Source organism: Calidris pugnax, unplaced genomic scaffold, assembly GCF_001431845.1.
Source record: "Calidris pugnax isolate Ruff unplaced genomic scaffold, ASM143184v1 scaffold133, whole genome shotgun sequence".
Classification (NCBI taxonomy): Eukaryota; Metazoa; Chordata; class Aves; order Charadriiformes; family Scolopacidae; genus Calidris; species Calidris pugnax.
Window position 1 is genome coordinate 2,596,327 of NW_015090977.1, and position 25,219 is coordinate 2,621,545.

Consider the following 25,219-nt stretch of genomic DNA (forward strand, 5'->3'; position numbering starts at 1 on the left):
TCCTAGGGCCCTGCTGGGGGCTGCCGACCCCGGGGCCTCAAGTGCCTGTTTCTCTGTTTCTCTTGCAGGAGGTGGAAGCGCTGGTTTCCCGCTGGAACCTCTTTATCAACGTGGGAGGCTTCTTCGTTGGGCTCTTCTCCGTGACGCTCTTCGGGCCATGGAGCGACAGCGCGGGCCGCCGTCCGGCGCTCGTCCTGCCGGCGCTGGGTATGGCCATCCAAGCAGCCATCTATCTCCTCGTCATGTACCTACAGCTCCACGTTGCCTTCATGCTCCTCGGCCGCCTTTTGAGTGGCTTCCTGGGAGACTACAACCTCATCCTGGCCAGCTGCTTCGCCTACGTGGCCGACACCAGCGACAAACGCGCACGGACGTTTCGGGTCGCCATCCTGGAGGCCTGCCTCGGCGTCGCGGGCATGCTGGCCAGCATCGGGGGTGGCCAGTGGCGCAAGGCACAGGGGTACATCAACCCCTTCTGGCTGGTGCTCGCTGCCAGCCTCGCCGCCGCTCTCTACGCTGCGTTCTGCCTCCAGGAATCGGTGAAGCAGCAGAAACCAGCCAAGCTGTTGACCCTCAGTCATTACAAGGCTGTCTACAGGCTGTACACAGCCCCAGAACACATGAGCTCCAGGTGGAAGCTCGCCCTTTACTCCTTAGCTTTCTTTCTTATTGTCACGGTACATTTTGGGGCCAAGGACCTCTATGTTTTGTACGAGCTTGGCTCCCCTCTCTGCTGGACCCCAGACCTCATCGGGTACGGTTCGGCCATTAATTACTTGGCTTATCTGAGCAGCCTGGGAGGGCTGCGGCTGCTGCAGCTCTGCCTTGAAGACACCTGGGTGGCAGAGATCGGACTGTTCTCCAATATTTCTGGACTGGTGGTGATTTCTCTTGCAACTACAACACCACTGATGTTTACAGGTGATTGCCAGTTCTTAAATCCCCGTATCTCAGGCTCTGAGCTTGGAGATGGCAGGAGATGCAGGAGGGCAGGGTGCTTCTGGGAGTTCAGGCATGTGGAGGAAGTTCTGCCTCGGTTTCAGCCTGTGTACCAACAAAACTGTGGCTTGCTAACAGCAAAGTTGGCCAAACATTGAAGTTGGAAGTGCAACCATATAGTTCCTAGAGGTGTATTACACTGCAGAGACAGACTGAAGTGCGTTGTGAAGGGCAGGAGGGTGAACTGGGTCAAAATATAGCAGGGAGAAGCTGCCTGGAGCTACAGATTTGTGGGATTGGCTTTGGAGACTTTGTTTTTCAGCTGAGCTTTCCCTAATGTGCTGTATCTTGCTCACAGGTTACGGGCTTCTCTTCCTTTCCATGGCAGCCACTCCAGTCATCAGAGCCAAGCTCTCCAAGCTGGTCAGTGAGACGGAACAGGGTAAGGAATCACCGCTCTGTTCAAGCCAGGTCCCAAAACACTGTCTCATGGAACACTAAAACTAAACTGCTTTGGGAGGTTAGGATGTCCCTGGCTCCTTTGCACCTTTGTGCCCCTACATTCACCCTCAGGCCCAGGGTACCATTTTATTTTTTCAGAATAATTGTCGGTTTTCATCCATTTAGACTGGCTACATTTTCAAGTTGAGGGTGAGAGAGGGAAAGCAAGATGAAAATCATTGCCCTCAAGCTCGGGAATCATTCATTCATTCATTCGTTTCCAAAACTTTTACTAAGAGCAAGGGTTAAAATGGATTATATAATGAGCAGAAGGCAGTGATTTCCCTGACCATGATTCTTTTCTGTAGATCAGTAACAGTGGGATGAAACCTGGTGTTGTTAGAGGGTTATATCATTGACCATGGTGAAAGATCATGGATAACCCATAGGAGGAGCATATTTGTCTTTCCTCCTGTAATTTTTTTCGTTGCACTTGCTGTTAAATATAGCTCAGGAATTGCCTCTGCAGGCAGACGGGAGGAGGGGATCGAGGTGGGAAAGGTCACTTTAGGGAATTCATGTTTCTAACTTTAGAATGAAGGTGGTGCACACTTGATACCAGATTTATGATGCTAAATCTATAAAATCCAGTCTTATGCTGAACTTAATGTTTAACAAGCGATAAGATGTGCTTGGCAGTAAGCAGATCAAGATAGCCCTGTCTAAAGCATTTACAATCCAGCTGATATATAATATATCTGGTCAGCTCTGGTGATACAAGTTCTGGAGGTCAGCAAGCTGGTCCTGGCTACAGAGGAGCAGAGCTGGACAGGTTTGACCTGCCAGGCTGGCACGGTGTGCCTGATCTCTGCTCCCAGCTCTTGCTCACTACGTTTGACAATACAGACACCAGTTTTCTGATGGGAAGTGTAAACCCTTGGAAAGATTCACAGAATCCCACTGAAGGTGATGGAAAGATGTTTGCAGGCAGGGTTGTCTCACCGTTCACCTCTTAAATATCTTTTCCAGGTGCTCTCTTTGCCTCTGTTGCCTGCGTGGAAGGGCTGTGTTCACTTGTGGCTACAGGAGTGTTCAACTCCCTCTACCCTGCCACCTTGCACTTCATGAGGGGATTCCCGTTTCTCTTCGGGGCTATAATTCTTCTTATTCCAGCAGCTATTATTGGGTAATTTACCTCAAATTTTCAAACTTTGCCATAGTGAAGTATAATATGAAAAATACTATTTACTCAGGATAGAGGCTTGCAGTTTTTAAGGCATATTTGCAATTATTCTTATGAGAGGGTGTTTAGTGCCCCGGTAACCAGAGGTCCATTTCTTCTGGCATCTGGACCCTAGTGATAAACCTCCAGCACAAGTGAGGTAGCTGAGACATTCAAAGTCTCACTCCACCCTTTAGAGTGGAATCCAAAATCTGGAGTTGGATTTGAAAGTCCTCCTTTATGGAAGAGATGGAGCTCTCTTAGCAGTCTCTCTTCCTGTTGTTTCTCTACTAATTAAAGCAGAAGTGTCATGATAGAAAATGAAACCCCTGGTTAGTCCTGCGAGAGAGAATGTGTTGGGATTTGCGGTAGAAGTGAAACAGCTCCTGGCAGGGTCATTTTGTTCTGTTCCTTTGAAACTTTTAAAACTCCCTTCATTCAGCGACGTCCCAGTGTGCCTTCGTAGGCTCTAACTGTTCTTTCTTTCTTAGGTGGATAGAAATCTGGGACTCAAAGCGGGACTACAATGACTTCTCAGAAGCTTCCCTGTCCCCGGCAGATGGCTGAGCAGCAGCTTGGCAACAAGGAATTGGGAAGCTGGGCAGAGTCCATCTGAAGACTGCTCTTTATTCTTCCCTTGAAGGACACTTTTCTTGTCCTTACTAAATTTTAAATGCCAAATAGTTGGAAATCCTCGCTCTGACTACCATTAGGAACTCGATTTGCAGATGTGAATGCCTCCTCGCTGTTGTGTTGGCTCATCTGTCAGAGAAAACCCAAGAGACCCAAAAGCCAATCAAGAGTAAAAGCCATTGTTGGCCATTTGCAGGGCGGGTTAGTGGTTTGGGGTTTGGTGGGGAGGGAACGGTCTGTGGCATGCTTTTAGTGGTGAGTGGACTGAATTCTGGTTTAATTGCCAAACATCTTCCCCTCTGAGTACTACAGTGTGCAGCAGATGAGCTGTTGGTGTGGGTGAGGCCCAGGCCAAAGCCTGCAGAGCAAGAAGTACCCAACAGCGTGCTGCTGAGGGGGGAGATCTGTCTTTTATCTGCCAATAAAAGTCATATGAGTGTTGCTTTGTAAGTTAGAGGCCTCCCAGGGAGAGAGTCTCATGCATGAAGCACTTGTAGTGAGGAGTGCCAGTGGTGTCCTGCCTGGCTGGCTGCAGCTCAGCCCGGGATTTCAAAGGTGCTTTCAAGAAATAATAGCTGGTGTGAGGATACTAAGGTGCAAATAGGTGCCTTAATTGGCAGTTGCCAAAACTGGTGAAGTTAAGGCTAAAACTGACAAAATTGGGCCTCCCTAGTCACTGACCCTGACACTGAATTATATATTTGAGGCCCCAGCTGTTTTAAGAGGACCTTGGTGTCATGTGTGCTTATGGCAGAGCCAGGAGCAGTCCTTCCTCATCAGTACCCAGCACTGTTGGGATGGGCTGGTGTGGGGACAGGACTAGTGTCTTTGGAGATAAAATATTTTGTTATGTTTGTGTCAGTGACCTTGCTTCTGCTGCCCTTCTTGGAATATGTTGATGCCAGCAAGCAAACCTCTGTGTCCTGGGTATCCATAATTATTCTTTTGAAAGCATTAAGCATTATTTCCTCAATGTTGTTTTCTTCAAACTGCCATAAACCAGCAGTTCTGTGTACACTGCACTGCACACACTGTTCAGATGCATGCAATAATGTCCTTGACCGTGGAATTGCTTAGCAGATATGTTGCTTTCAGAATGAATAAAACCTCCATTCTCTTTTATGGTTCATAAAAGGATAACTTTTCTGGTACAGCTGTTGATATTATTTGTCCTTGCCTCATTCTCTGCTTCTATGAAGAAGACTCTGTAGTGAAGAAGCAGCAGCAGGAAGTTACCTGCCTTGTGAAGAAAGAGCATGTAGGAGTCCTGAGTCAGGAAAAATGCAGGTTTGGGACTTGCAAGCAGCCAAAGCTTGTTTTTTCTGAACACTGAAGTAAAGCTTGTGGGGGTGTTTAGCCTGTGCAGTAAACATATAATGCTTGTGTACGGCTTTGCTCCCTTTTCATTAGGAGTTCCTGGTAAAAGCAGGAGAACGGGGAGGAGAAAAGCAGGAGGTGGAGGAGGAGGGAGGCTTTAAGAACTTGGTGTTACGCCACTTGATGTGGGTGGTTATGCCAGTGGACATAGGCAGGGGTTACTTGTCTGACCGACGTGGCTGAGCCCAGAATTACCCTCCCTGAGGAACAGGGCATGCTGTGAGCGTTGCGTTTGATCTTTGTAGCTGAACTGACGGTGAAGTCTTCTCTACCAACAGACTCCGTGGACACCAGTGCTAGCAGCTGCTGGGCATTGTGCAGTGAGGTGAGACTTGGATACTGGCTCTGCTTCCCTCCTTGAGCCAGTGTCCTTGCAAAGCAGAAATTCAATAGGAGCTGTTATATTCTATTAAAAGAAAAAAAAAATTAAACCAAAGTTTTTCTAGGCTCTCCACCAAGAACTACAGCCACGAAGCAAATACATGATCCGTGCATCGTGATTGTGGGCAGCAGGCCCCTGGGGATGGAGTGAGCTACATCAGTCCATGCAAAGATGAGCATGAAGTGTGGGTCCCCAGCGAGAATGGTGCCTGGAGAATGTCAGTTCTGCTGTCCCTCCAGAGGATGAGAAAGCGTGACAGCAAGAGAGCAAGTGTGAGAAGGCTGCAGGGAGAGAAGCACATCACACAAACAGAAAAGAGGTGGGGATTTAGAGTATAAACCAGATTTATTAATAGTATCTGATAGAACAACTTTAAACACTTTCAGACATGATATGGCAAAGGAATAAGGAAGGGTGAGAACAGAAGGATTCACCTCCTTGAGAATCTGGAAGGGGTTGGGTGTGGGATGTGTCATCAGAGCAGGGCGGGTTCATTAAGGTGAAGATAACTGAATGATGGGGAAATGGGCAAAGTCACAGTCTGGGCAGCTGGGGCATGAGATAGGATCTCATTGCAGGTGAGACACCTAGGCTGGAGAGGACAAATAACTCTTCTCTGGACTGAATGGTGGGTGAGGAGGTTAATTGCTCAGCAGCTCCTGGGAAACAAGAGGCGATAGCCTTACTGTGTATTACTGTAGGGAGAAAAATCCTGAGGACTGTTTGTGTGAGACTCCTTCAGTGGCCACGGAGGCCTTGACACTCAATCAGTTCCTCAAGCCTTTTCCCTGAAGCAGCTCACAAGTGACTTTCATCCTTTGGCAGATTCACCTTTGGGCTCACCTGCTGGTTGCCTCATGCTTAATCTGGAGATTAGATAGATTCTATTTCTGATGAGTGCTGGGCAGATAGAGCTATTAACCTTTCACTGGAGAACAAAGATGCCATTAACTGTGAGCTGATAAGAAATATCCATAAAGCTGTAATTAAGCACCAGAATTTAACTCTTTTTTTTTTCTTTTTTTTTTTTTTTTTTTTTTTTTTTTTTTTCTCAAATGTTCATGGATCTAAGCCAAAAGGAAATGTGTTTGTGTTTCTGCCAGTTAAGGCAGCAGCAAGGCTTCAGGGAGAGCCGGGATAAGGACAAGGTGGCTGAGGCTCCTCATTACCTTCTGAAAGTGTTGAGTTCTCTTGAGCAGGGACAGGCAAAGGACCTTGCTTCTTCTGAAGCATGGTGCATCAGCCTGGTTTCCCGGCCGTCAGGGCAGGCTGGTGTTTCCCAGGCATGGCTTGCTCTTCCTCCTGTGTGTCCTCTGAACAAGGATGTCTTTTTGCATTATTCACTTTGCTTTGCATCAAAAAATTCAAGCTGAGGTAGGAGCTGCAATTTCTGGTCCTAATTGCAAAACAGCAAGTTGTTAAGAGCCTGCTCACCCTCCGAGCAGGTGAGAGATGCAGGAAAAGGCTGGGAGTGCAGAATCGAGGGGAGGTGTGTCCGGGTGCCCAAGGTTCCTCACCTGCAGGGTCAGCAGCAGGACCTGCTGGTCCTGCTCACATCTGGCAGCCTCCGCCTGCCCTTTGCATCGACTTAACTCCTTCCTGGTATTTCGAGGTGAGTAGGTGCAAAAAGACCTGGTGAGCGTTGAGAAGAGGTTGGTAGAAAGAACCAAATGCCACTTGGTGTTGCACCCAGCAGAGAGGAGGGACAACCCTGAGCCCGAGGAGCTCAGCCAGGGCTGTCAGCAGTGAGATACTACGGAACAGACCACGGCTCTGCTGTGGAGCACCAACAACAGAATAAAATACAGTCAGTGTGTGATAACTCCACAAGTACAATACAGCAATTAACATCTTCCAGGTCTGCATGGATATGTGTTCTCCAGAGTCACAGTCCAGCTTCCTGTGCCCTATAAGTCTAGAGCTGATAAAGTGGCAAAGCTGAGACATCAGATACAGGGAAGGACATTGTTTTAAAAGCAATTCTCGCAAAGACCCTGCTGAAACTTTACGTGATCTAAACCCAAACTTCTATCACCAGAGTTAAGAGCACAAAGTGGTTTTGCAGCATTAGGAAGTTAAAGGCCCTCAAAGAGGAAGCGAGCTCGAGATAAAGGGAGGTTACTGGGAAAGAGAAAGCTTCTGCTGAGCCGTTTAGAAGCTTCTGTGTGTTATCTTTCCCAAACACGGGGGTTTCGTTAGAGCTTAGCTTTTGTTTGCGCTTTCCTGCTCTCAGCTTCTGACCGCAACGATATTCCCATGGCACCCAGCAGAGGCCATACCATCCTTATGGACCGTTCCCTCTCAGCTGCTCTTCTCCCTCACGTGTCCTCTTGCGATGTACCCCTCACCACTCCCCCAGCTTGTGGTCTTCAGAAGATCCTTCCTCTTCGGAGATGATTCTGGGGGAAGCTGCAGCCATTTTTGCAGGGGTCTGGACAGTTTTGGTCTCCCTCACACCCCTTGCATTGCAGAAGGTGTAGCCTGCATGTCCTGCCATGCCGGGGGAAGATGTGGAAGACAACTTGTCCATCCCAGAGTCCACCCTGGCTTGGCTTGCCAGGCACCATACAAGTGAGTACTGGCCTTTTAGCTTGCATTTGGAGGGTGAAGGGGGGCTAATGAGCCAAGGCCTCATCTCAAGCCAAGGTACTAAGATGGGGGAAAAATTCTAAAGGGAAAATTTTGGGCCCACAAGTCACCTGGGAAGTCTCTGGAGGAGATGAGGTGCTGGTTCTAGGGCTGCCCCAAGGAGGGCAAGCAGTCCAGGCCATTCTCCGACCCAGCTGAGGAGTCCCGGGAGGAACGGCCCTGGAGAAAGCGGATGATTTTGTCGATTGTGGCCTCCTGGTACTCGTGGGACCACCTGTGTTTGAGGGGAAAATCTGAGTTAATTTTTCCATTGTGCAAGATGCCGTGAGACAGCACTTGAGTCGGGAGCCGGGGAGACCCCCTTCCTCCACCCCAGCTCTCCAGGAGTGCCCTTTCCTCCCACGGGAAGTGGAAGAACACTGGATGCTGCAGCAAAGCCCTTTCCCTGTGCCCTGCCAGGCTGGATGGCTACAAGCAGGTTGGGATGCCAGCCTGGACCTCTGCTGCATGGATGGTGAGAGGAACCCAGGCGAGCTGTCCCTAGCTGGGGCAAGAGGATGAGTGTCCTCCAAGGGGCAAGGGGGTGGAGACCTCGGTTACCCAGAAGAACCCCAAGCACAATAACAGCAGAAGGGTTATGGTGGGGACCTTTGCTCCCTTCATGGTCTGGAGTCCCTGAGCTGACTCACCTCTCCTTGGCCCATTCTGCCTCCCTCATCTGTTCCTCCCTTTGTTCCTTGTGCTCTTTGCTACTGCTTATGCAAGCCATTCTCTCCAGGTGTCAAGGAACCTCATGGCACGTGTTCCTCTTACTTACTTGATACCATTAAATTTCAGGACAGCCCTCATGTCCTTGGGAAGTGTTTCTGGGTCTGGCCACTCAAAATGGTCTGTAACAGGCACAATGTTCTTTCCAGAGTTCAGGGCTGTCACAATCTCCTGCAGGAACATGTGAGTGCTCAGGCTGTGGCGCAAGTTTACCCACCGCCAGCCCCATCCAGCTCCAACATTCACCTGATGGCATCTCCTACCTTGTGCACCCAATCCTTGCACTCGGGGTCTCCCATGCATTTATCCAGCGCGTTTGGCGAGAGGACCAGCACGAAATTGCGGGCACTCATGACGCTCTGGATCAGCTTGTCCTCAAACTTCCCTGCCTCCAGCTTCTCCACATCGATGAACACGCTGAAGCCGTGCAGCTGCAGGTGGACCTTCAGCAGGCTGGTGGGCAAGAGAGGACAGCACCGTGAGGAGAGCAATGGCCAGCGCCCGGGTTTCATGCACTCTCCCACCACATTGCCCAAGACATGGTGAGACAGAGGGGCAGTGAACAGCCTTCCACAGGGAATGTCATGGTCCTGGAGATGCCAGCTGCCAGCCCAGCCTGCTCACAGGTGTCTGGACCCACGCAGAAAACACGAGGAGCAGGACATTAACTCCCCGCTGTGATCTCCTACAAGCACAGCAGGGAAAAAGAGGGACAAGGTGGCAGTGGCAGGACTGGGACAGGACTGTCCACCATGCAGCTCGTGGCACTTGCTGTCCCCACTTGCACTGCAGCTTTTGGCAGCCTCTCCCTGTTGCAGCCTGCAGCTCTCCTGCCTCCACGCTCTTCCCATGCCTCATCACCAGCCTTCACTCTGGGCTTCAGCCCAGCACCATAAGGTTGCCCCCAGGACTCACCTGGCCAGCTGCGACCCAGTGCTCCTCCGGTAGCTGATAAACACATCAGTCCCGTTGGATGCAGTTTGCAGCGTTATAGGGGAGTGAAGCATTTCTAGGCAGAGCAAACAGCAACCAAAAGTTAGAAGGACCCAACAACTCATCCCAAACAACCCTCCGTACTCGCCCCAGCTCGCCGGCTCCAGCGCAACGAGCAGCAGCAGCAGAGGACCCTCACCCCTTGCAGCGGTGAGGATGCGGACGCGGTGGAAGCCCGTGTGGATGTGGCAGTCCTCCTGCAGCTGCTGCTCCGTCACCCGGTGCAAGAAGTTGCGGTTGATGCCGCACGTCAGCAGGTTGTAGGTGTACTGCCGGAACTTGGGGTCGATGCTGCCCAGCCAGTCGGCCAGGTTGCTGCGGTCGCAGGTGGAGTAGTTTGCGAAGGTCTTCAGCTCCGTCAGCTCCCGGAAAAACCTACCGGAGAAACAAACAACAACGTGGAGTGGGGAGGGGAGGCTGCTGGACCAGACAGGATCTAGAGACATCTTTTATCTGTGCAAGAGAGAGAGTGCAGCTACGTGCTATGGTGAAGAATGAGCTAAAGAAATACAGATGAACATCTGGGTGACTGCAGGAGCATTGGTCCTCAGGATATGGAGGCTTGAGGAGCTCAGCTAAGGGAGGAGAAGTTTGGGTAAGTTCCCATCTTTCTGGGTGACTTGCAGGATCCCACCTTCCCTGTGGTCTCTCCCCATCCCACACCTCTACCGTGCATTGCCCACATCGCAGGAATCCCTCTGGGACTGCATACTGTGCTGGAAAAGCCCTGCCAGTCCAGGTTTCCCACTTTGAGGGTCTCTGTTCTTGTCTTTGCAAGAAGGGAAAGAACAGACCTTTCCCCTGGCTCTGCCACCATGAGAGAGACCAGTGTGCCCTGGTAGCAATCCTCAGGTACAGAGGTCTTACCTCTTCCGAGTGATGCTGGATTCCATCCCCAAATCCTCCTGCAGCTCCTCCTCTGTCAGTCTCAGGAGAATGTCTCCATCTACCTGGTGGTCCTGCCAAGAGAAATCCAGGCTGGAAAGGTCTCAGGAAAAGCCGCTGGGTGAGATGCTTACACCTCTGCTACAAGATGGGGCAAAAAAGCCCATCCAGGTGTCCCTCCCCCAGCATGCAGCCCTACCAGGAAGCTCTGGCAGTATTTGTTGAATCCGATCTGCTGCAGCCACGTCTGCACCTCACAGGGCTTCCAGTTGGGAACGGTGGGTAGGATGCGCCGAGGAACTTCCTCCCCTATCATGCGCAGCACCTTTTTGGCCAGGGAGGAGGTGGTGCTGCTGGTAGAGTAACACACAACTCTCTTCAGGCTCTGCGTGGCCCCAATCTCACTGAAAATCTGGGGACACAAAGGGAGGAGACATCACAACAACCTGTGCCAGGCCAGCCAAAGACCAGGGTACTCGATGAGCTCTGAGGGGACCCATGGACACCAAGATGCAGTTGCGGAACCTCTTCCCTTTTGCATCTCCTTTCTTCAGGCCAACCTACCCTTTACCTTTGTTTTCTTCTGCCTGGTTTTGATGGCAGCCTCCGTGCAGAGGTAGAAGGCGGCGATGCACTGCGCTTCCAGCCTCGAGCTGTCCAACAAAGGTACCAGCCGCTGCAGGTCCTCCGCCGTCCTCCCTTGGATGTTGTCACTGCTGCCCAGCATCTCACAGGCGAACCGCTCCGGGTCCAACGAGGCGATGAACGGCTCCACCAGAGCCAGCGTCCCCGAGCGCTCCACCTCCTTCTCGATTTCCTTGTTGGTGGCCAGCACCGTGATGGCCAGGCACGCGTGCAGGCGGATTAGTTCATCGTCCCTTGAGAACACCAGGGGGAAAAGCCACTCTGCTGTCCTCTTCTCGATCATCAGGCGCTGGTTGGCCTGCCCGCCGTACATGGCACAGTTGGCTAAGGCCATGGCGCAGTGCCGCAGCACGATGGGGTCTGTCCAGCGGCACCAGTAGAGGATAGCATCCAGGCCTCCATCAGAGATGAGCTGGAAACAGGTCTCCTCGGTGTGTTTGAACATGTGCTCCAGGATACCGGAGACGCTCTGCGCCAGCTGGGGGACGTCCCGCTCCTTGGCTAAGTTCAGGATCACTCCCAGCCCGATCCGAGCGATGCGGTCCCTGCAGGAAGGAGAGGCACAGGCAGGTGAGGGGAGGTGGCCAAGCATGGAATGAGAACAGTGACTGGTGTGCAAACTCCCCCGTGTTTCAGTGGCATTTGTCCCATGACAGCCAGAGGTTTCCCTTTGGGACGTGGCTGCCAGATGTGCTGTCAGGCTGTGGTGCAGCGAGATGTGACAGGCTGGTGTTGGAAGAGCTCGTGATGGGACAGGACAGGGAGTGCATAGGCCAGGACCACCACACCAGAGGCTCTCGTGCTCGAGGTAAGATGTACATAGCAATTAAAAGCATGAGATAGGCTAGAAATAGATCTGCTTTGTCAGCTTTCCTGGGGGTGTGTGAGCTGCTTCGTGTTCAGGGCTGAAAACTCATTTCTCCCTAATCTGTGCTGTCCTCTGGCTGGTCTCCAGATCGGTGCCAAGCCCAGGATGGGGATTTCATACCTGGGTGAGTAACCACACAGACCTGGTCAAAGGGAGGTACAAGAGATGGGGATCTGCCCCTCCTGGGATGGTAACATGGAGCCAGCTTGGAGGAAAGCTGTTTATTTCCACAATCCCATGCTCTCCTAGAAGAGGATGGCAAGAACCTGGGGGCAGATGGATGAGGGCCACCAGCTGCTTCCCAGCCACAGCTGTCCTTGGTAGCCCTGTGCTGCGAGGGTGGTCTTAAAATGACACCTGAATGGGGCTGTGCCATAAAAGCATAGAGTGAAGAAGGGGAAAATGATGCGCTCTCAGTCGCCCTCCCATGAGATGGCCTGGGATGAGGGGGCAGCTCCATCTTTGGCCTTGGGGGATGACCCTTTGGGTGCTGTGATGGAGCTGCTTTGTTCAAAAAACACAAGCCTGGGGTGGATGCCCTGTGCCGTGGTGCCATGAGGGCAGTGATGCATTTGTCCCCCAGGGATGGTGGGGTGAAGGCACGTTGGCCTCTCCGTGCTGGGAGGCAGGAAGAGCATTTCTGGGAAGCCTGGGTCCCGCATGGCTCATGCTGACCTTGGGGTGGGTTTGGCAGCGAACGCTGTGGAGAGCTCTGGGAAAAAACAATAAAATCTCTCAGCCTGGGACTGGCTCCAAGCCTGGACTTGGCCGTGGAGCTGGATGACAAACACAGAGCCACCAGGTCCTCAACTCCCTGGAGACGTGGGATGGGGCCAGGACTGGTCCAGCTCCCTGCTGAGCACAGCCACTGCTGCGCAGGGGTGCTGGGAGAGGTCTCTAAGCCAGAGGTTTGGACCCTCAAAGGGTCCCTGCCATTGCTTGGAGATTGATGGTGGGTCAGGCTGCGGAGGGCAAGGGGCTGGGGGCCCATGGCTACTCTGAGACCCCAGCCCATGAACTGCTCCTGGAGCAGAGGTGGAGAATCCAGCAGCTGCTTTCTCTTGCCAGGAAGCCGAGTGCTGAATTCAGACCAAGCCAGTGATGTTTCCTGGGATTAATTCCACTCTAATGGACTTTCCTGATTTAGCTGTTGCTTCTTTTTGCCTGCCAGTGCGTGCAGCGAGGCCCAGCCTTCGTGTCCGTGACCTTAGGGCAAGACACATCACCCATGAAGCTGGAGCAAAACCTTGGCCAGACTTCCTCGACACCCGCCCAAAGCCCTGTCTGGGGTTGGGCACAGCGAGGGACAGCAGAGCTGGCAGAGCCACGTGTTTGCCAGGAAGGAAAGGTTGATCCTGACCCAGCTCGTGGCAGGTATGTGGGTCCTCTCGGGGACCAGCACGCTCCAGAAGGTGCTGCTGGGGTGTGATGAACCAGACGTGGGGCAGAGCAGAGAGCTTGTCTGTCAGGGGGACCTTGCGGGGCTGCGTTCATGGTGTTTGAAGGGCACTGCATGGGCACTGCTGTGCCTGTAGGTGTGTTGGATGCCATGTGTGCACATGCACCCTCATACGTGAGCTTGTCTGCACACACACACACACACATGCTCCCAGCCCATGTGTGGGGATGCCTCTCACCTGTCCTGGGGTGCAGCACACACATCTCCAGCCTCTGAGCTCGGGTGAGGGGCTCTGAGGGCCACTGACCAGCTGGCCCCCTACTTGAGACCCACTCCAGCCCTGTGTCTGGGAACCAGCTTCATCCTCCTCCTCCTCCTGCTGCTCTAATGGCTAAAGGAGAGTCTTGTCTCGTGAGATGCTCTGGTCCAGCCAAACTGACCCAGCTCAACCACAAAGGGTGTCTTGTCTGGGTGGCCCCAGGCTGAAGGTGGCTCATGAGGACACCCCAATCCTCACCAGCATCCCGTGAGCTGGGGCTGGTCCTTCTCCATCCAGCTGGGGAGGGAGGCCAGGTCATGCCATTGCCAGGGTGTGCCCTGTGCAAGTGCTGGGGGGGGGCGTGTGGTGTTGAGCTGAGGGGGTTTGATGCATCGGGACCACCCATAGCAGGGAAATTTGGGGGATGTGGGTAGGATGGGTGGAGGAAATCCCTGCTCGGGGTGGCAGGCGAGCCTGCGGAGGGTAGGGCTGTGCCAGGGAGAGCCGGGGGGGGGTCTCTTTGCAGACTCACCTGTTTTCTGCCACCAGGATCTGCTCCAGGAGTTTTCCTGCCTGACACTTGGTCTCCAGCTCCGCTGTGTACAGCAGGTTCAGCAGTAGGTCCAGGCCCCCCTCCAGGCGGATCACGTCGCACAGCACTTTGGCCACGTCCCTCCCCACCGTGGGCATCCCCCAGGCTTCCTCCACCAGCTGGAAGATCTCAGTGATGGCCTTCCTCAGCTCCACCGGGCTGGATGCCTGCTTGGCACGGGCGATGGTCCGGTGCAGGGCGGGCAGAATCCGGTCCAGGGCTGCCCTCACATCCATGTTCACCCCGGGGGAGACCTTCTGGTGCTCCCTGGAGCTGCCCCCGCCTGCCCAGCTCCCTGCCTGGCTCACACACTCCGGCACCACCAGCCTCTCTGCACCCGCCATGGCGAAGAACCGGCAGAGTTTATAGAGGGAGACGAGCAGGGTGAGCACCATCGGCATCTGCTACCACAGCATCCTCGGTCACCCGCCCGCCAGGAGCACCCGGGTAGGGCCACCACGCTCCTTGGGGGGGGACCTGAGGTAGCCAGAGGGGGGATGGAGCTGGCCCAGGGTCCAGTCGCAGGGCTGGGCTGCCGGTTCCCTCTCCCCTCCCTATCCTGCCGGGATGCGGAACTGGAAGCGGTGGCAGGAGCCGCCTTCCCAGAGCCAGGCTCAGCATCTCGGGTCCTCAGGGGCTGATGTCACCCCGCGCAGGCGCCGCCTCTCCAAGGAGGGGCTCATCTCTGGGCAGCAGCATCCCCCTCCTCGCTGCAGATGCTCTGGCATCCCCCCAGACCCCTCCTTCCACAGCCCTCCACCTGCCCAGCCTGAGCTGGGGCTTGTCCTTCTGTCCCCATGGCCCCTGTCCCCTGCTCTATGGCCTTCTGTCCCCCTGTGGTCATCTCCACAGCAGGCAGGGACCCCTGCTCTGTGAGCGGTGAAAGGGGCAGAGGGGCCAGCCACGGTGGTGGCCGTGGTCACGGTGTGGTTGTGGCCATCCTGGCACTGCATTTTGAACCCATTTGGTATCAGTGCAGGGGGGTAAACAGCTCCTTTTGCATAGTGGAAATTCAGAGCAGCTCTTCTGGGTGGGCTCAGTATTTGCATGATAAAAGAGCGAGCAGAGGCAGCCTGGGCCCCTTTTATTTTGTTTTTTTCAGGTCAGACGTGCTCAGGGCAGAAATGCTTTGGACACTTCTTGCCTGTGTTGGGAGGAGCAGCTTAAATCCTTGGCTCCCAAACCAGGTTGTTGCCAGCTCAGACTGAGACTTAAATTCAAGTTGATGTTTTGATGCCACAGAGGCGTTTTTAATCCTCTCTGAATCCACTACGCAGGGACAGACAGAGGAAAGGAACATTATCTCGGAGTGAAGGACGGTAAACAAGGCAACCCAAGCAGCCCGGTACTGCAGGAGAGGCTCAGCAGAGAACCAGTAAGGATTTTCCTGATAAATTATTATTAACTGGGGGTAACGATTCGGGCTGTTGTGATATAAAACAGGGGTTTGCTACCTCGGAGGAGGCTGCTGCTTGTGGCAGGCAGAATTCAAACCATTCCCTTAAGCTTGTCCTGACAAGCCCATAGAGCTTTGCTTTGCTTTGCTTTGCTTTTTGAAAGTGATTTCCAGCACCAGCAGCCTGGGCTCTGTGAATGACAGGGATTCCCAGCCCGGCCCTGGGGGATCAGCTCCATCTCCAGAGCTCTCCTTGCTGGGAGAGCTCAGCCCTTGGCTGCAAGGGCTCCCCAGGGTCCCTTTAACCAAACCAGCCCCTCTCCTGGGGTCTCCTCCTGCCATGCTTTGAGCACAGCAGCCAGGGAAGGGCTCACCAAGCCTTGCTGGTGCTTGGGAGCCTGGAGAGCAGCAGGAGGGAGCTTTGTCTCAGCTGATCAGCAAAAGCAGCTCAGATACTGCCCAGCCCTTCTCTCCCCGCAGCCTCCCCACCAGCCTGAGCCCTCTCAGGGTGCTTGTCCCCCAGGCTCGATTCAACAGGGATGGGATGAAGCTTTAGGGCAATGCTGGGCTGGGGTTCGCACCCGGGGACAACGCCGTCCCCACCATAGCTGAGCCTAGGGGGCAAGGAGGGGGGTGATGGGGGCTGCAGGAGAAGTCCTGCCCCAACAGCCCACGTCTGGTGGCTTCCCTTGGCTCACCAGGACTTTCCAGGTAGAAATGCCTTTCGCAACACCAGATAAAAGCTTTTTCCAGCAAGGGTGGGAGCAGCCGATGCCGGGAACTGCCTGTGTCTGAGCTGGCAGAGGTGGGGCCCCTGGAGAAGAGAGGGCACCCTGCTTGGGTTTTCCTCCCCTTAAATCTTCCATCACTTCTTAACGCTCAGAGTGGTGCTGCTGTCCTTCCCCAGGGCCAGGACAGACCCCACGGAGCTCCTGTCCCAGCAGTGCTGTGACAGTGGAGGCAACTGAAGGCGGTATCTCTGTAGCCTCCTGTGTGTTTGCTCCTTGCCCCTGATTAAATAAACATCCCGGAGTTATCAGGAGCTGCCAAAAGAGCTGAGTTGACATTAATTAGTAACCAAAAAGATTGGTCAGAAAGGGAATGATGGGAGCAAAATACACAGGCTTTTGTTTGCCTACTGCAGTGAAAGTGCAGAGGGCTTCCCGCTCTCCCCCCCTCCCTCCCGGCTGCTCACCTCTGGCCCCCGCTCCCTGGTCCCTGTCCACAGGGGTGGCACCTGCCCTGTCCCCAGCCTCCATGCCTTGGGGGTCCCCAGGTCTGCTCCCAGCCTTGCTGACATCGAGAAAGTTGAAATCCCAAGAGCAAGTCCTCCCAAACAGTGATGTTTGGGGCAAGCATGAGCCCAGGGCTTTTCCCTTTGCCCGCTGAGCACTGGTCCTTTGTCCCCTCTGGTTTGGGCTTTTGTCTTGCCAAGACCAGACTGGGAAACAGGCTCCCCTCGAGATGGAGGCTGTGAGCTGTAATACCATGAGGTTTCACTATATGAAATTAGTGTGGCAGGACCTCAAAACTGGTTCCAGGCTCTGGCTTGCTGCCCTCCCTGCTCTCTGAACTGGTGCCTAACACACACCCTGGCCGGGAAGGCGCTGGCAGCAAAGTCATGGCCAGTGGCTCTTGGAGATGCCTGGGGAACCCTGTGTCCCCCCACCCCCAAAACGCACCCAGCTCGGTGTGGGCTGTGGGGGATGCTGGGTGGGTGACCGTCCCTGCCCATTTTCCCTCTGCTCCGACCTTGGCCTGTTTGTTTTCTCTCACCGGGGCAGGCTGAGCAAACAGTGGATGCCGGGGTCCCGGCCGCAGCCACGCTCCAGCCCGCACAGTCGCAGGAGGGCTGCGCTCCCGGCCACCCAGGATGAGGCTGCTCTTCCCTGCCCTCCTACTAGCCCTGCTTGCCACCGCCCGAGCTGCTGAAGGTGAGCCCGAGCTGGCCAGTCCCCCATCGGGTGCTTCCCGCTGGTAGCCAGGATGGGGACGGAGGGAGTGCGGCTCCTGGGCTGATAGAGGGGCTGGGGAGCCTGGGCAGGGTGGGGAGGGGACCAGATGGTGGCCACGGCCACATTGGCTACACCTCGCAGTGTGGGGAGAAGTCAGGCAGGCAGCACAGGGTATCGGTGGTCCCTGGGCAAATCCCTGGCCATGGGCTGCCAACACGGAGCTGGGACCCCAGTACAGCCTGGTCCTTGGCTTCCATCCCAGCAGGACCTGGGTGGGAGTGGGGAGAGGTCCCGCTGTAGCCCCAGGGCTGGGGGTACCCGTGGGGGTATCCCCTCCATCTGGGCTGTGACCACGTTTGCTTTCACCCCCAGGGTTGGGCTGTGGGGGGACACACTGGCGCCACTGCCCACCCCACGTTACTCCTCCTGCCCTGACCGTTGGCTCTTGCAGACTCCTGTGAGGGCCGGTGTGAAGATGGCTTCGACGCGCGGCGCAAGTGCCAGTGCGACACCCTCTGCGTGTACTACCAGAGCTGCTGCAGTGACTACTCCACTGTCTGCAAAGCCAAAGGTACTCAGCTGGGGCAGGGGCTGCCACGGGGCTCGGAGGGGTCCGTGCTGGGCCAGCTCTGCAGCCACCCGTGTCCTCAGGGTAAAGGCAGTGCCAGGATTTGGTGCCCAGGGTGCTGCAACACCAGGGGCTTCTGGCAGCTGGCTCACTGCTGCCTGCAGCGTAGGGTCCTGGGGGTCCCTGCAGATCTGTGCTCCCGCACCCAGATCCTGTGGGAGATGCCCAGGGCTCCCAGGAACCAACCTGCTCCTTCCCACAGTGACCCGGGGAGACGTGTTCGCCTTGCCAGAGGATGACTACCTTGACTACAACCTCACCATCGACTTCGGTACGCCAGCGGGCACCGAGGTGCCCCCCACAGAAGATCCCCCGACCCTGCTGACGGTGCAGCCCACGCTGGAGACCAAGCCAGAACCCGGGGTGACGCTGCCAGAGCTGCCTGTGGAGGTGCTGCCCAGCACCACGCCAGATACGGCTGGAGAGACGGACCCCGCAGGGCCACCCGAGGAGCTGTGCAGCAGGAAACCTTTCGATGCCTTCACTGACCTGAAGAACGGTTCCATTTATGCTTTCCGAGGTACCTTGGAGACCTTTCCTGGGCACAGGGGACACACCGGTGGCTGTGGTCCCTCCTGCCACTCCTACTTTCCCTCTCTCCCCAGGGAAGTACTTCTACGAGCTGGACGAGACGAGCGTGCGGCCCGGCTACCCCAAGCTCATCAGCGATGTCTGGGGCATCGAGGGTCCCATCGACGCCGCCTTCACCCGCATCAACTGCCAGGGCAAGACTTACCTCTTCAAGGTGGGCAGGAGCCTGGATGCAGGGCTGGGGGTGCTCCCGCGGTGGCTGGCACAGCCCTCCCAAACCCACCCTGCCCTCCTCCACGCATCCATGCACACAGTTGCTGCTGGATATCCCCAAATCCCTGTGGCTGTCAGGCAGCCACAGCCCCACCATGGGGGGCATGAGCCGTGCCTGGGGGATGCTGCTCCAGCTCCAGCATGGGGGGGATGCTGCTTCCCCTGAGCAGAGCCATGCCTGGGGGATGCTGCATCCAGCCCCCTTACCCCTGCTCTGTCTCACACCCCCCAGGGCAGCCAGTATTGGCGTTTTGATGATGGAGTGCTGGACACCGGGTACCCACGCGACATCTCTGAGGGCTTCGAAGGCATCCCCAACAACGTCGACGCGGCCTTCGCCCTCCCCGCACACAGCTACAACGGCAATGAGAGAGTCTATTTCTTCAAGGGTAAGGGCAGAGCCTGGTACCATGGCCATGGGCAGGACAACCCTCTACCCACTGCTCCCCCCGCCCCCCGAGTTCGTGTCCCCCACTAATGCCCTGTGTATCCTCTCCTAGACAAGTACTACTGGTCCTATGACTTCGCCCACCAGCCCACGCAGGCCGACTGTGAGAAGTCCTCCCCCTCGGCCGTGTTCAACCACTACGCCTTCATGAACCGTGACAGCTGGGAGGACGTCTTCCAGCTCCTCTTCGGCAGCAGGATGCGTAAGGACTGGGCCAGCCCCGGGGGAAAGGGCTGCCATGTGCCAATATAGCCCACACTGATGGGGTGCAGGCACCCAGGGAGGAAGGAGCGATGCCCGGGAGTTCCAGGGTGGCTGGATGAGCCGCCGTGCCAGGCAGGAGCCCAGGTTATGAACAGGAAGCCCCCCAGGTCACAGCTACATCTCCCACAGCATCCCAAATCCCACCCCTCCCCGTCATGCCCCACACTATCGAGCCTGTCACCAGCCACCTCACACCACAGCGTCGCTGCTGGGGACTGTTTATTCCCACTGGAGCTGGAGATGCCATAGGAAAACCCCAGCCCTGGGCAAGAGGAATGACAGATGGAGACAGAGGAGAAGGGGGGGTTGGCAGCACAGGGCTGATCCCAGTCACGGCGGGGTGAAGGGCTGCTCCCACCTCTGCCCCGTGTCCCTGTCACTCATCCCATTCAGGCTGGGATCCTTTGGAGCGTCCCTGTGGGTCTGGGAGCAGATGCTGGGGGGCTGTGTGTGGGGCTGGGCTCTGCTCACCCCCATACGTTGCTGCCCCTCTAACTTGCCCTCTGTGTCTCCGCCAGCCGGGGCGAGCAGCCCGCGGTACATCAGCAGGGACTGGCGGGGGGTGCCCAGCCGGCTGGATGCCGCCATGGCCGGCAGGATCTACGTGGCCTCCCAGAAGCCCCGGAGGAGGAAGTCTCGTCGCCAGCGCAAGAGGTACAAGAGTCACCGGTCAATGAATTTGGGTTTCTGGAGCTGGCTGCACAACGACTCCGAGTCCGCGGGCATCGAAAGTGACTGGCTGTCGGGCTCCCAGTGTGAGACCCTCCAGAGCGTCTACTTCTTTGTAGGAGGTGAGTTTGGGGTGGTAGGATCTGGGAGAGACACGGGACCAGGGCTACCAGGGCAGGGGGAGACCTATTCCCACTCTGTGATGTCCCCGAGCTCTGGGACACGGTGGGAAGGTGCCCAGGGCTGGCAGCTCCCCACAGCTCTGCCCCATGGGGAGTCCTGACAGCCATCTCCCTTCCTCCCAGACAAATACTACCGCGTCAACCTGCGCACCAAGCGCGTGGACCTGGTGCAGCCCCGCTACCCACGCTCCATCGCCCAGTACTGGCTGGACTGCCCACAGCCCGGGGAGGAGACCACCTGAGATGGGGCCCCCCCCAGCAGCCACCCAGCAGCACAGCCCCCAGCTAAAGAGAAATAAACTGTGAGTGCCGTGCAGGCTGGAGAACATCATCTGGCTGTCCGTCCATCCATCCATCCTGTCCTTGTAGTCCAAGATCCCTGTGCCTCCGAGGGCTGGGGTCGTCCCCCCCAGGTGTAATAACTGTGTGTGGGCTGTGCCAGGTCCCCGCTGCTGGCCCCCTCCACGGCGTGGCTACTCAGATCTGCTCTGCCAGCCAGTCGGGTGCCTCTTCCCACTGGAGGAGAGGGATGGTGCCGGCAGCTGCCAGCCGGGAGCGGTGGGGTCAGGTCTCCAGCAGCCCCGGGATCAGGTCCACAGCCTCAGGGTGGGTGCCCATCCCCGAGGGACCCTATCCGAGGCACTGCCTGGCATCCCCCCCTGCTGCCCTGCTCACCTCTTGGCTCCGGCAATCCCGGCCACGGCGGTGCCGAAGGGATGACCCTTCCCTCGGGGCTGGGACATCTCTCAGGACCTGGCAGCTCTCGGGGGGGTGGGTGGCGCTGGGACGAGCTCTTGCCCCGGCTCCTGCCGTGAGGACACATGAACAAGCCCCGACCCACTGCCCCCATCACCCCCTGTCACCCTAAGGGTTTCCTGATGCCCAGGGGGTGTCCTCAGGCCCCAGCTCTCACCTCTTCCCCTGGTGGGGCTGGAGGTGCCCGGGGAGCTGACAGGAGCCAGGCAGAGCCATGTCCTCCTGGCCAGGTGGCAGGATGCTGGTGCTTCCCTCAGGGGGGAACGGCTGGGGCACGGGGGGCCCTGGCAGCACCTGGGGAGCGAGCAGAGTGGTCAGGCTGCTGTGTCACACTGTGTCACCCCCCTCCAAAGAGACCCATGGGGCCATACCTGGGACATGATGGCATCAGCCAGCCCGGGGCAGCACTGGGGGCACCCTGGGCAACTGGGGCGGCCGGGGGCAGGAGGCAGCTTCTGCAAGAAGGGACAGCAGCAGGTGGGTGGTCTGTGCACCCCCACCCTGCCATGGGCACAGCCCCACATGAGGATGCCCGTGGAGCCTGGGGCTGCCTGTGCTCACCGGCAGCCGGGGGCCGGAGGTGGGTGTCATGTCGGGCTGCCGGAGCCTCGCAGAGTGGCCGGGGGGGACACGGGGGGCACAAGCACTCCGGAGCAGGGGGTGGCTGTCACAGGAGCTGCGGGTGGCTCTGCGGGATGGGCCGGCTGGGATGTCACCACTGAGGTCTGGGGACGGCCGGGGCTGCCTGGGGAGCAGGGAAGGAGCAGGGTAGGGCATTGGCAGCCTCCGGTGAACCTCCAAGCCCCAGGAGGTCCCCAGAGAAGCTGGCTGACACAGGGTACCACCCATCTGGGGGTCTGGTTGCCCTGCTGATCCCTTGAGCCCCTGCTCATGGGTCCTGCACGCTCCTCCCGTACCTCAGCTGCTCATTCTCCACCACGAAGTCCCGCAGGAGGCCATAGAGGCTGGGCCAGGCTGGGGCTCCCTCCGATGGGAGCTGCCTTTCAAGAGGGGAGCGACGCAGCCCTGCAGGGCCATACCTGCCTCCCCAGCCCGGCCATGCCCCCACCCTCGGGTCCCCACCTGGGACCTCCGTGCTCCTCGTTGGCACCATGGGCAGGCATAACTGTTGCCGCAGGGAGAGGTTTTCCAGCTGCAGGGCATGGATTTCTTCCGCCAAGGTTTGCAGCAGCTTCTCCCGGGACACCTGGGAGCACAAGGGGGTGGCTCAAGGTGGGGGTCCCAGCAAAGGGGCAGAGGACCCTGCCTGCAGACCCTGCCTCCTCTACCTTGTTGGCCAGGGGTCTGGTGGTGACCCTCCGGGCCCGGCTGGCATAGTGCAGCGTGCTCAGCGTCTCCGAGAGGCAGCGGGAGGAAGGGGAGATGCAGGCGACCTGCCGACGAGGAAGAGCCTCAGGTGAGCTGTCAGCCAGGGCATCCTCCTCCAGCCTTCCCCTCCACGGGGTGAGAGCCCAGCCCCCTGTGGCTTCATGGACCTCTGCCCAGCCTCCTCCATGCACGTACCATCAGGGTGATGCCTGAGCCGCCCAGGGAGCGGGCCAGCAGCCGGGTGAGCTTGCTGTCCCGGTAGGGGATGTGCGTCCGCTTCCCTCGGGGTTTGGCCAACAGAGAGATGCAGTGTCCTGCCAGAGGATGAGCCACAGAGCGTTCACCAGGGCTCTGACAGGGACCAGCAGCTCATGGTCCCATGGTGGTGGTGGGGGGGAACCCCGCTCTTACCCAGTGCCAGGAGGCTGCGGTTGATGTTGTTGGCCTCCACGGAGAGCTCCCCGCTGGAGCCGGTCTCCTTCACCCGCTCGCTGCCGGCCAGGTCCACGAAGCACAGCGAGCCCTGCTTGCTGGGGCAGGCGCTGGGCTGGGGGACCAAGGTTTTGGGGGGGAGTGATGCTCTGCCCCCCCTTGTCTCTTGCCTGTGGCCCAAAGCAGTGCCCCAACCCCTGGGTCTGGGATAAGGCTCCCTTATCCCTTAAGGCTCCCCAGCCCCACCAAGGCATCCTTGGGGAGAAGGAGGTGACACCCCCCACCCTGGGTGCTGTTTGCACCCCCATGAAGATCTCCCCCATCCCAAGCCGACCCCCCGTGTGCCCGGAGCAGGACGCGTGCTCACAGCCCGGCTGCGGATGTGGATGGTCAGAAGAGCGTGGCTGCGGCTCGAGTGCCTGTTGAGGGCGTGCGCTGAGGTCCGTCTCCTCTGGGATCCTGCCAGTGGGGAGGGAAGGGAGGGAATGAGAGCTGCAGGGGGGCACAATGCCCCACAGCCCAGCACAGCACCCACTGCCCACCCCCCACCAAGCGTGAACCTGCCCGGGCTCTGCAGCAGGATGGGGAGATGTCCCACTTGGCTGCCAGTGGAGCCCCACCAGCCCTGGGGACAGCTCTGCGGGGGGCTGAGAACCCCCACACCAGGTCCAGCACCCCCTGAACATGCCCCCCCATGGCCCCAGCCCTGTGCCCGCGGCTCAGCACCTTGCAGGAGCAGGTCAGCGATGGCCTCCAGGCTCTCAAAGTCCACACTGAGCTGGTTCTCCACGTAGAAGCCGCGGGTTTTGCTCCACCGCAGGGGCAGGGCACAGGGTGGCCCCGGGCTCAGCAGGTCCCGGACCTGGGGGGGGATACGGTGGAGGGGAGGCACAAGGGGAACGGGGGCACGGGGAGCCAGCGGGGCCTGGCTTGGTGGCTGGGGGGGCTTTTACCTGCTCGTTGTAGATCTCCAGGTAGGAGGCACTGAGAGCCAGGTCAGAGCCGCGGCTCCGGCTCTGCTCCAGGAGGCAGGCGAAGGATCTCTGCATCAGCCCCAGCAGCCCCGGGGCCACCGGCTGGGTCTGGCTCTGCAGAGATGCCAAGAGGATGAAGAGTCACGTCGCTTTGGCACCCACCTCCTCTCACCACCCCAGAGCCCCTGACTGGGTGAGAAGAGCCTGTCCCACCATCAGGATCAGGTCAGGCAGCTTTGTACCTGGGGGAGGGGTCCCATCAAGGTGTAGGTCTTCCCCGAGCCGGTCTGCCCGAAGGCAAAGACGGTGCAGGAGAAGCTGGGGAAGATGCTGAGCCTCAGGCAGGGCCGCAGGCGGTGGCACTGGGATGCCATCTCCTGGCACGGCTCTGGCAATGCAGACCCACCAGTGGGGCCTGGGTGGGTACAGTGGGGTGAGCTGGAGGGCTGGGGTCCGCGGGGGGGCTCACCAGGACTCACCCATCGATCGCCAGCTCCACCAGCTGCTTCATCCCACTGCCTTCGAACACGGCCTCCTGCGAGGCTCCGGCGTCGAACACGGCACTGAACCCGAAGGTGGCATCGTGCCTGGCTGCGTTCACCTGGGTGCAGGGGCGGTGGTGGCTCAGGGGGTGCCACAGCCCCCCTAGACCCCAGTGGGGAGGTGGCACTTACGTGGACAGTGCCGTCGCCGACGCTGTGCACAACCCGCCGGTCACCTCGCCGTGTCTCCGTGCAGGTCAGTGGACGGACCCTAAAGGCAGGGAGGGGACGGGGACACAGAGGTGCCACCCCACGGGGACCCCAGGGAGCCCCACAGTGCCCCTGCCCTGGGCAGGAGTGATGCTGGTCCCCACCATGTCCCCAAGTCCTTTGTGTGTCCCCCCCCTTACCTCAGCACCACTCTCAGACGCGTCTCTCTGCCCACCACGGGGACCTCCTGCTCCTCTCCGGGGTTCCTTTGGGGAACAGATGGCAGGGTAGGGTGGTGGGTACCCCCGGCTGGGGGACCTGCCCATGGGCACCCCAGGAACCGGGGCAGAGGGGCCCATGGTCACGCTGTGCTCACACCGTCCTCCCGTCCCCGCTGTGTCCCAGGGCCTGGCAGGGGCCAGGGTGCAACATCCCCCCACCACGTCCCCACAGAGGGACTGCCCTGTCCCGTCCCCACCCCCCCAGCCTTTCTGGGGTGCCAGCCACCCCGCTGGCTGTGTCAGCCAGGGAGGGACAGTGGCGGTCACTCCCCAGGCCCTGCCTGCTCCAGGACAGGGTACCCTCCGTCCCCTCGCCGACTTACGGTCTCTCCTGTCCCCGTGGGACCGTTTTTGGCCGTGGGGCTGGCTGGGGCTCCCAGCCCCTCTCCCCCTCCGCTGCCATTCGCCCCCCCCCCC

General features: G+C 57.7%; 4 protein-coding genes and 1 long non-coding RNA gene across 7 annotated transcripts; 3 read left to right on the plus strand and 2 right to left on the minus strand.

Moving 5' to 3' along the window:
- Positions 1-209: 209 nt before the first annotated feature.
- On the plus strand, positions 210-3,169 carry SLC46A1 (solute carrier family 46 (folate transporter), member 1). The gene is made up of 4 exons (XM_014953022.1): positions 210-921; positions 1,298-1,381; positions 2,410-2,566; positions 3,094-3,169. The coding sequence occupies exons 1-4, from the start codon at positions 210-212 to the stop codon at positions 3,167-3,169; spliced, it is 1,029 nt and encodes a 342-aa protein (XP_014808508.1).
- Positions 3,170-5,357: 2,188 nt separating this feature from the next.
- SARM1 (sterile alpha and TIR motif containing 1) lies at positions 5,358-14,946 on the minus strand. 2 transcript variants are annotated; one of them, XM_014953320.1, is made up of 9 exons: positions 13,933-14,946; positions 10,801-11,419; positions 10,429-10,641; positions 10,212-10,303; positions 9,484-9,719; positions 9,267-9,360; positions 8,615-8,804; positions 8,401-8,522; positions 5,358-7,857 (listed from the first exon to the last, which is right to left on the minus strand). In XM_014953320.1, the coding sequence occupies exons 1-9, from the start codon at positions 14,391-14,393 to the stop codon at positions 7,728-7,730; spliced, it is 2,157 nt and encodes a 718-aa protein (XP_014808806.1). In that variant the 5' UTR covers positions 14,394-14,946; the 3' UTR covers positions 5,358-7,727. The 2 variants fall into 2 exon arrangements, with proteins under 2 accessions (XP_014808806.1, XP_014808805.1); XM_014953319.1 differs by having other exon boundaries at positions 9,267-9,719.
- LOC106894580 lies at positions 11,334-14,083 on the plus strand. Of its 2 annotated transcripts, XR_001413289.1 has the most exons (4): positions 11,334-11,444; positions 11,531-11,682; positions 12,914-13,116; positions 13,950-14,083. It is a non-coding gene; the product is annotated as an uncharacterized LOC106894580 (long non-coding RNA). The 2 variants fall into 2 exon arrangements; XR_001413288.1 differs by having other exon boundaries at positions 11,364-11,682.
- Positions 14,947-15,223: 277 nt separating the features above from the next.
- On the plus strand, positions 15,224-20,669 carry VTN (vitronectin). Its single transcript, XM_014953321.1, has 9 exons — positions 15,224-15,367; positions 17,173-17,322; positions 17,795-17,914; positions 18,174-18,491; positions 18,577-18,716; positions 19,008-19,164; positions 19,276-19,425; positions 20,006-20,278; positions 20,462-20,669. The coding sequence occupies exons 2-9, from the start codon at positions 17,262-17,264 to the stop codon at positions 20,578-20,580; spliced, it is 1,338 nt and encodes a 445-aa protein (XP_014808807.1). The 5' UTR covers positions 15,224-15,367; positions 17,173-17,261; the 3' UTR covers positions 20,581-20,669.
- Positions 20,670-20,766: 97 nt separating this feature from the next.
- KIF12 (kinesin family member 12) lies at positions 20,767-25,211 on the minus strand (the record flags this gene model as incomplete). Its single annotated transcript, XM_014953023.1, has 17 exons — positions 20,767-20,880; positions 21,014-21,144; positions 21,252-21,388; positions 21,466-21,549; positions 21,656-21,839; positions 22,012-22,301; positions 22,384-22,488; positions 22,619-22,737; positions 22,835-22,970; positions 23,223-23,314; positions 23,582-23,717; positions 23,809-23,943; positions 24,072-24,147; positions 24,309-24,430; positions 24,504-24,582; positions 24,722-24,787; positions 25,126-25,211. Coding segments are annotated over 17 exons (2,043 nt in total), but the record flags the coding sequence as incomplete, so codon positions are not given.
- Between the last annotated feature and the right edge of the window lie 8 nt (positions 25,212-25,219).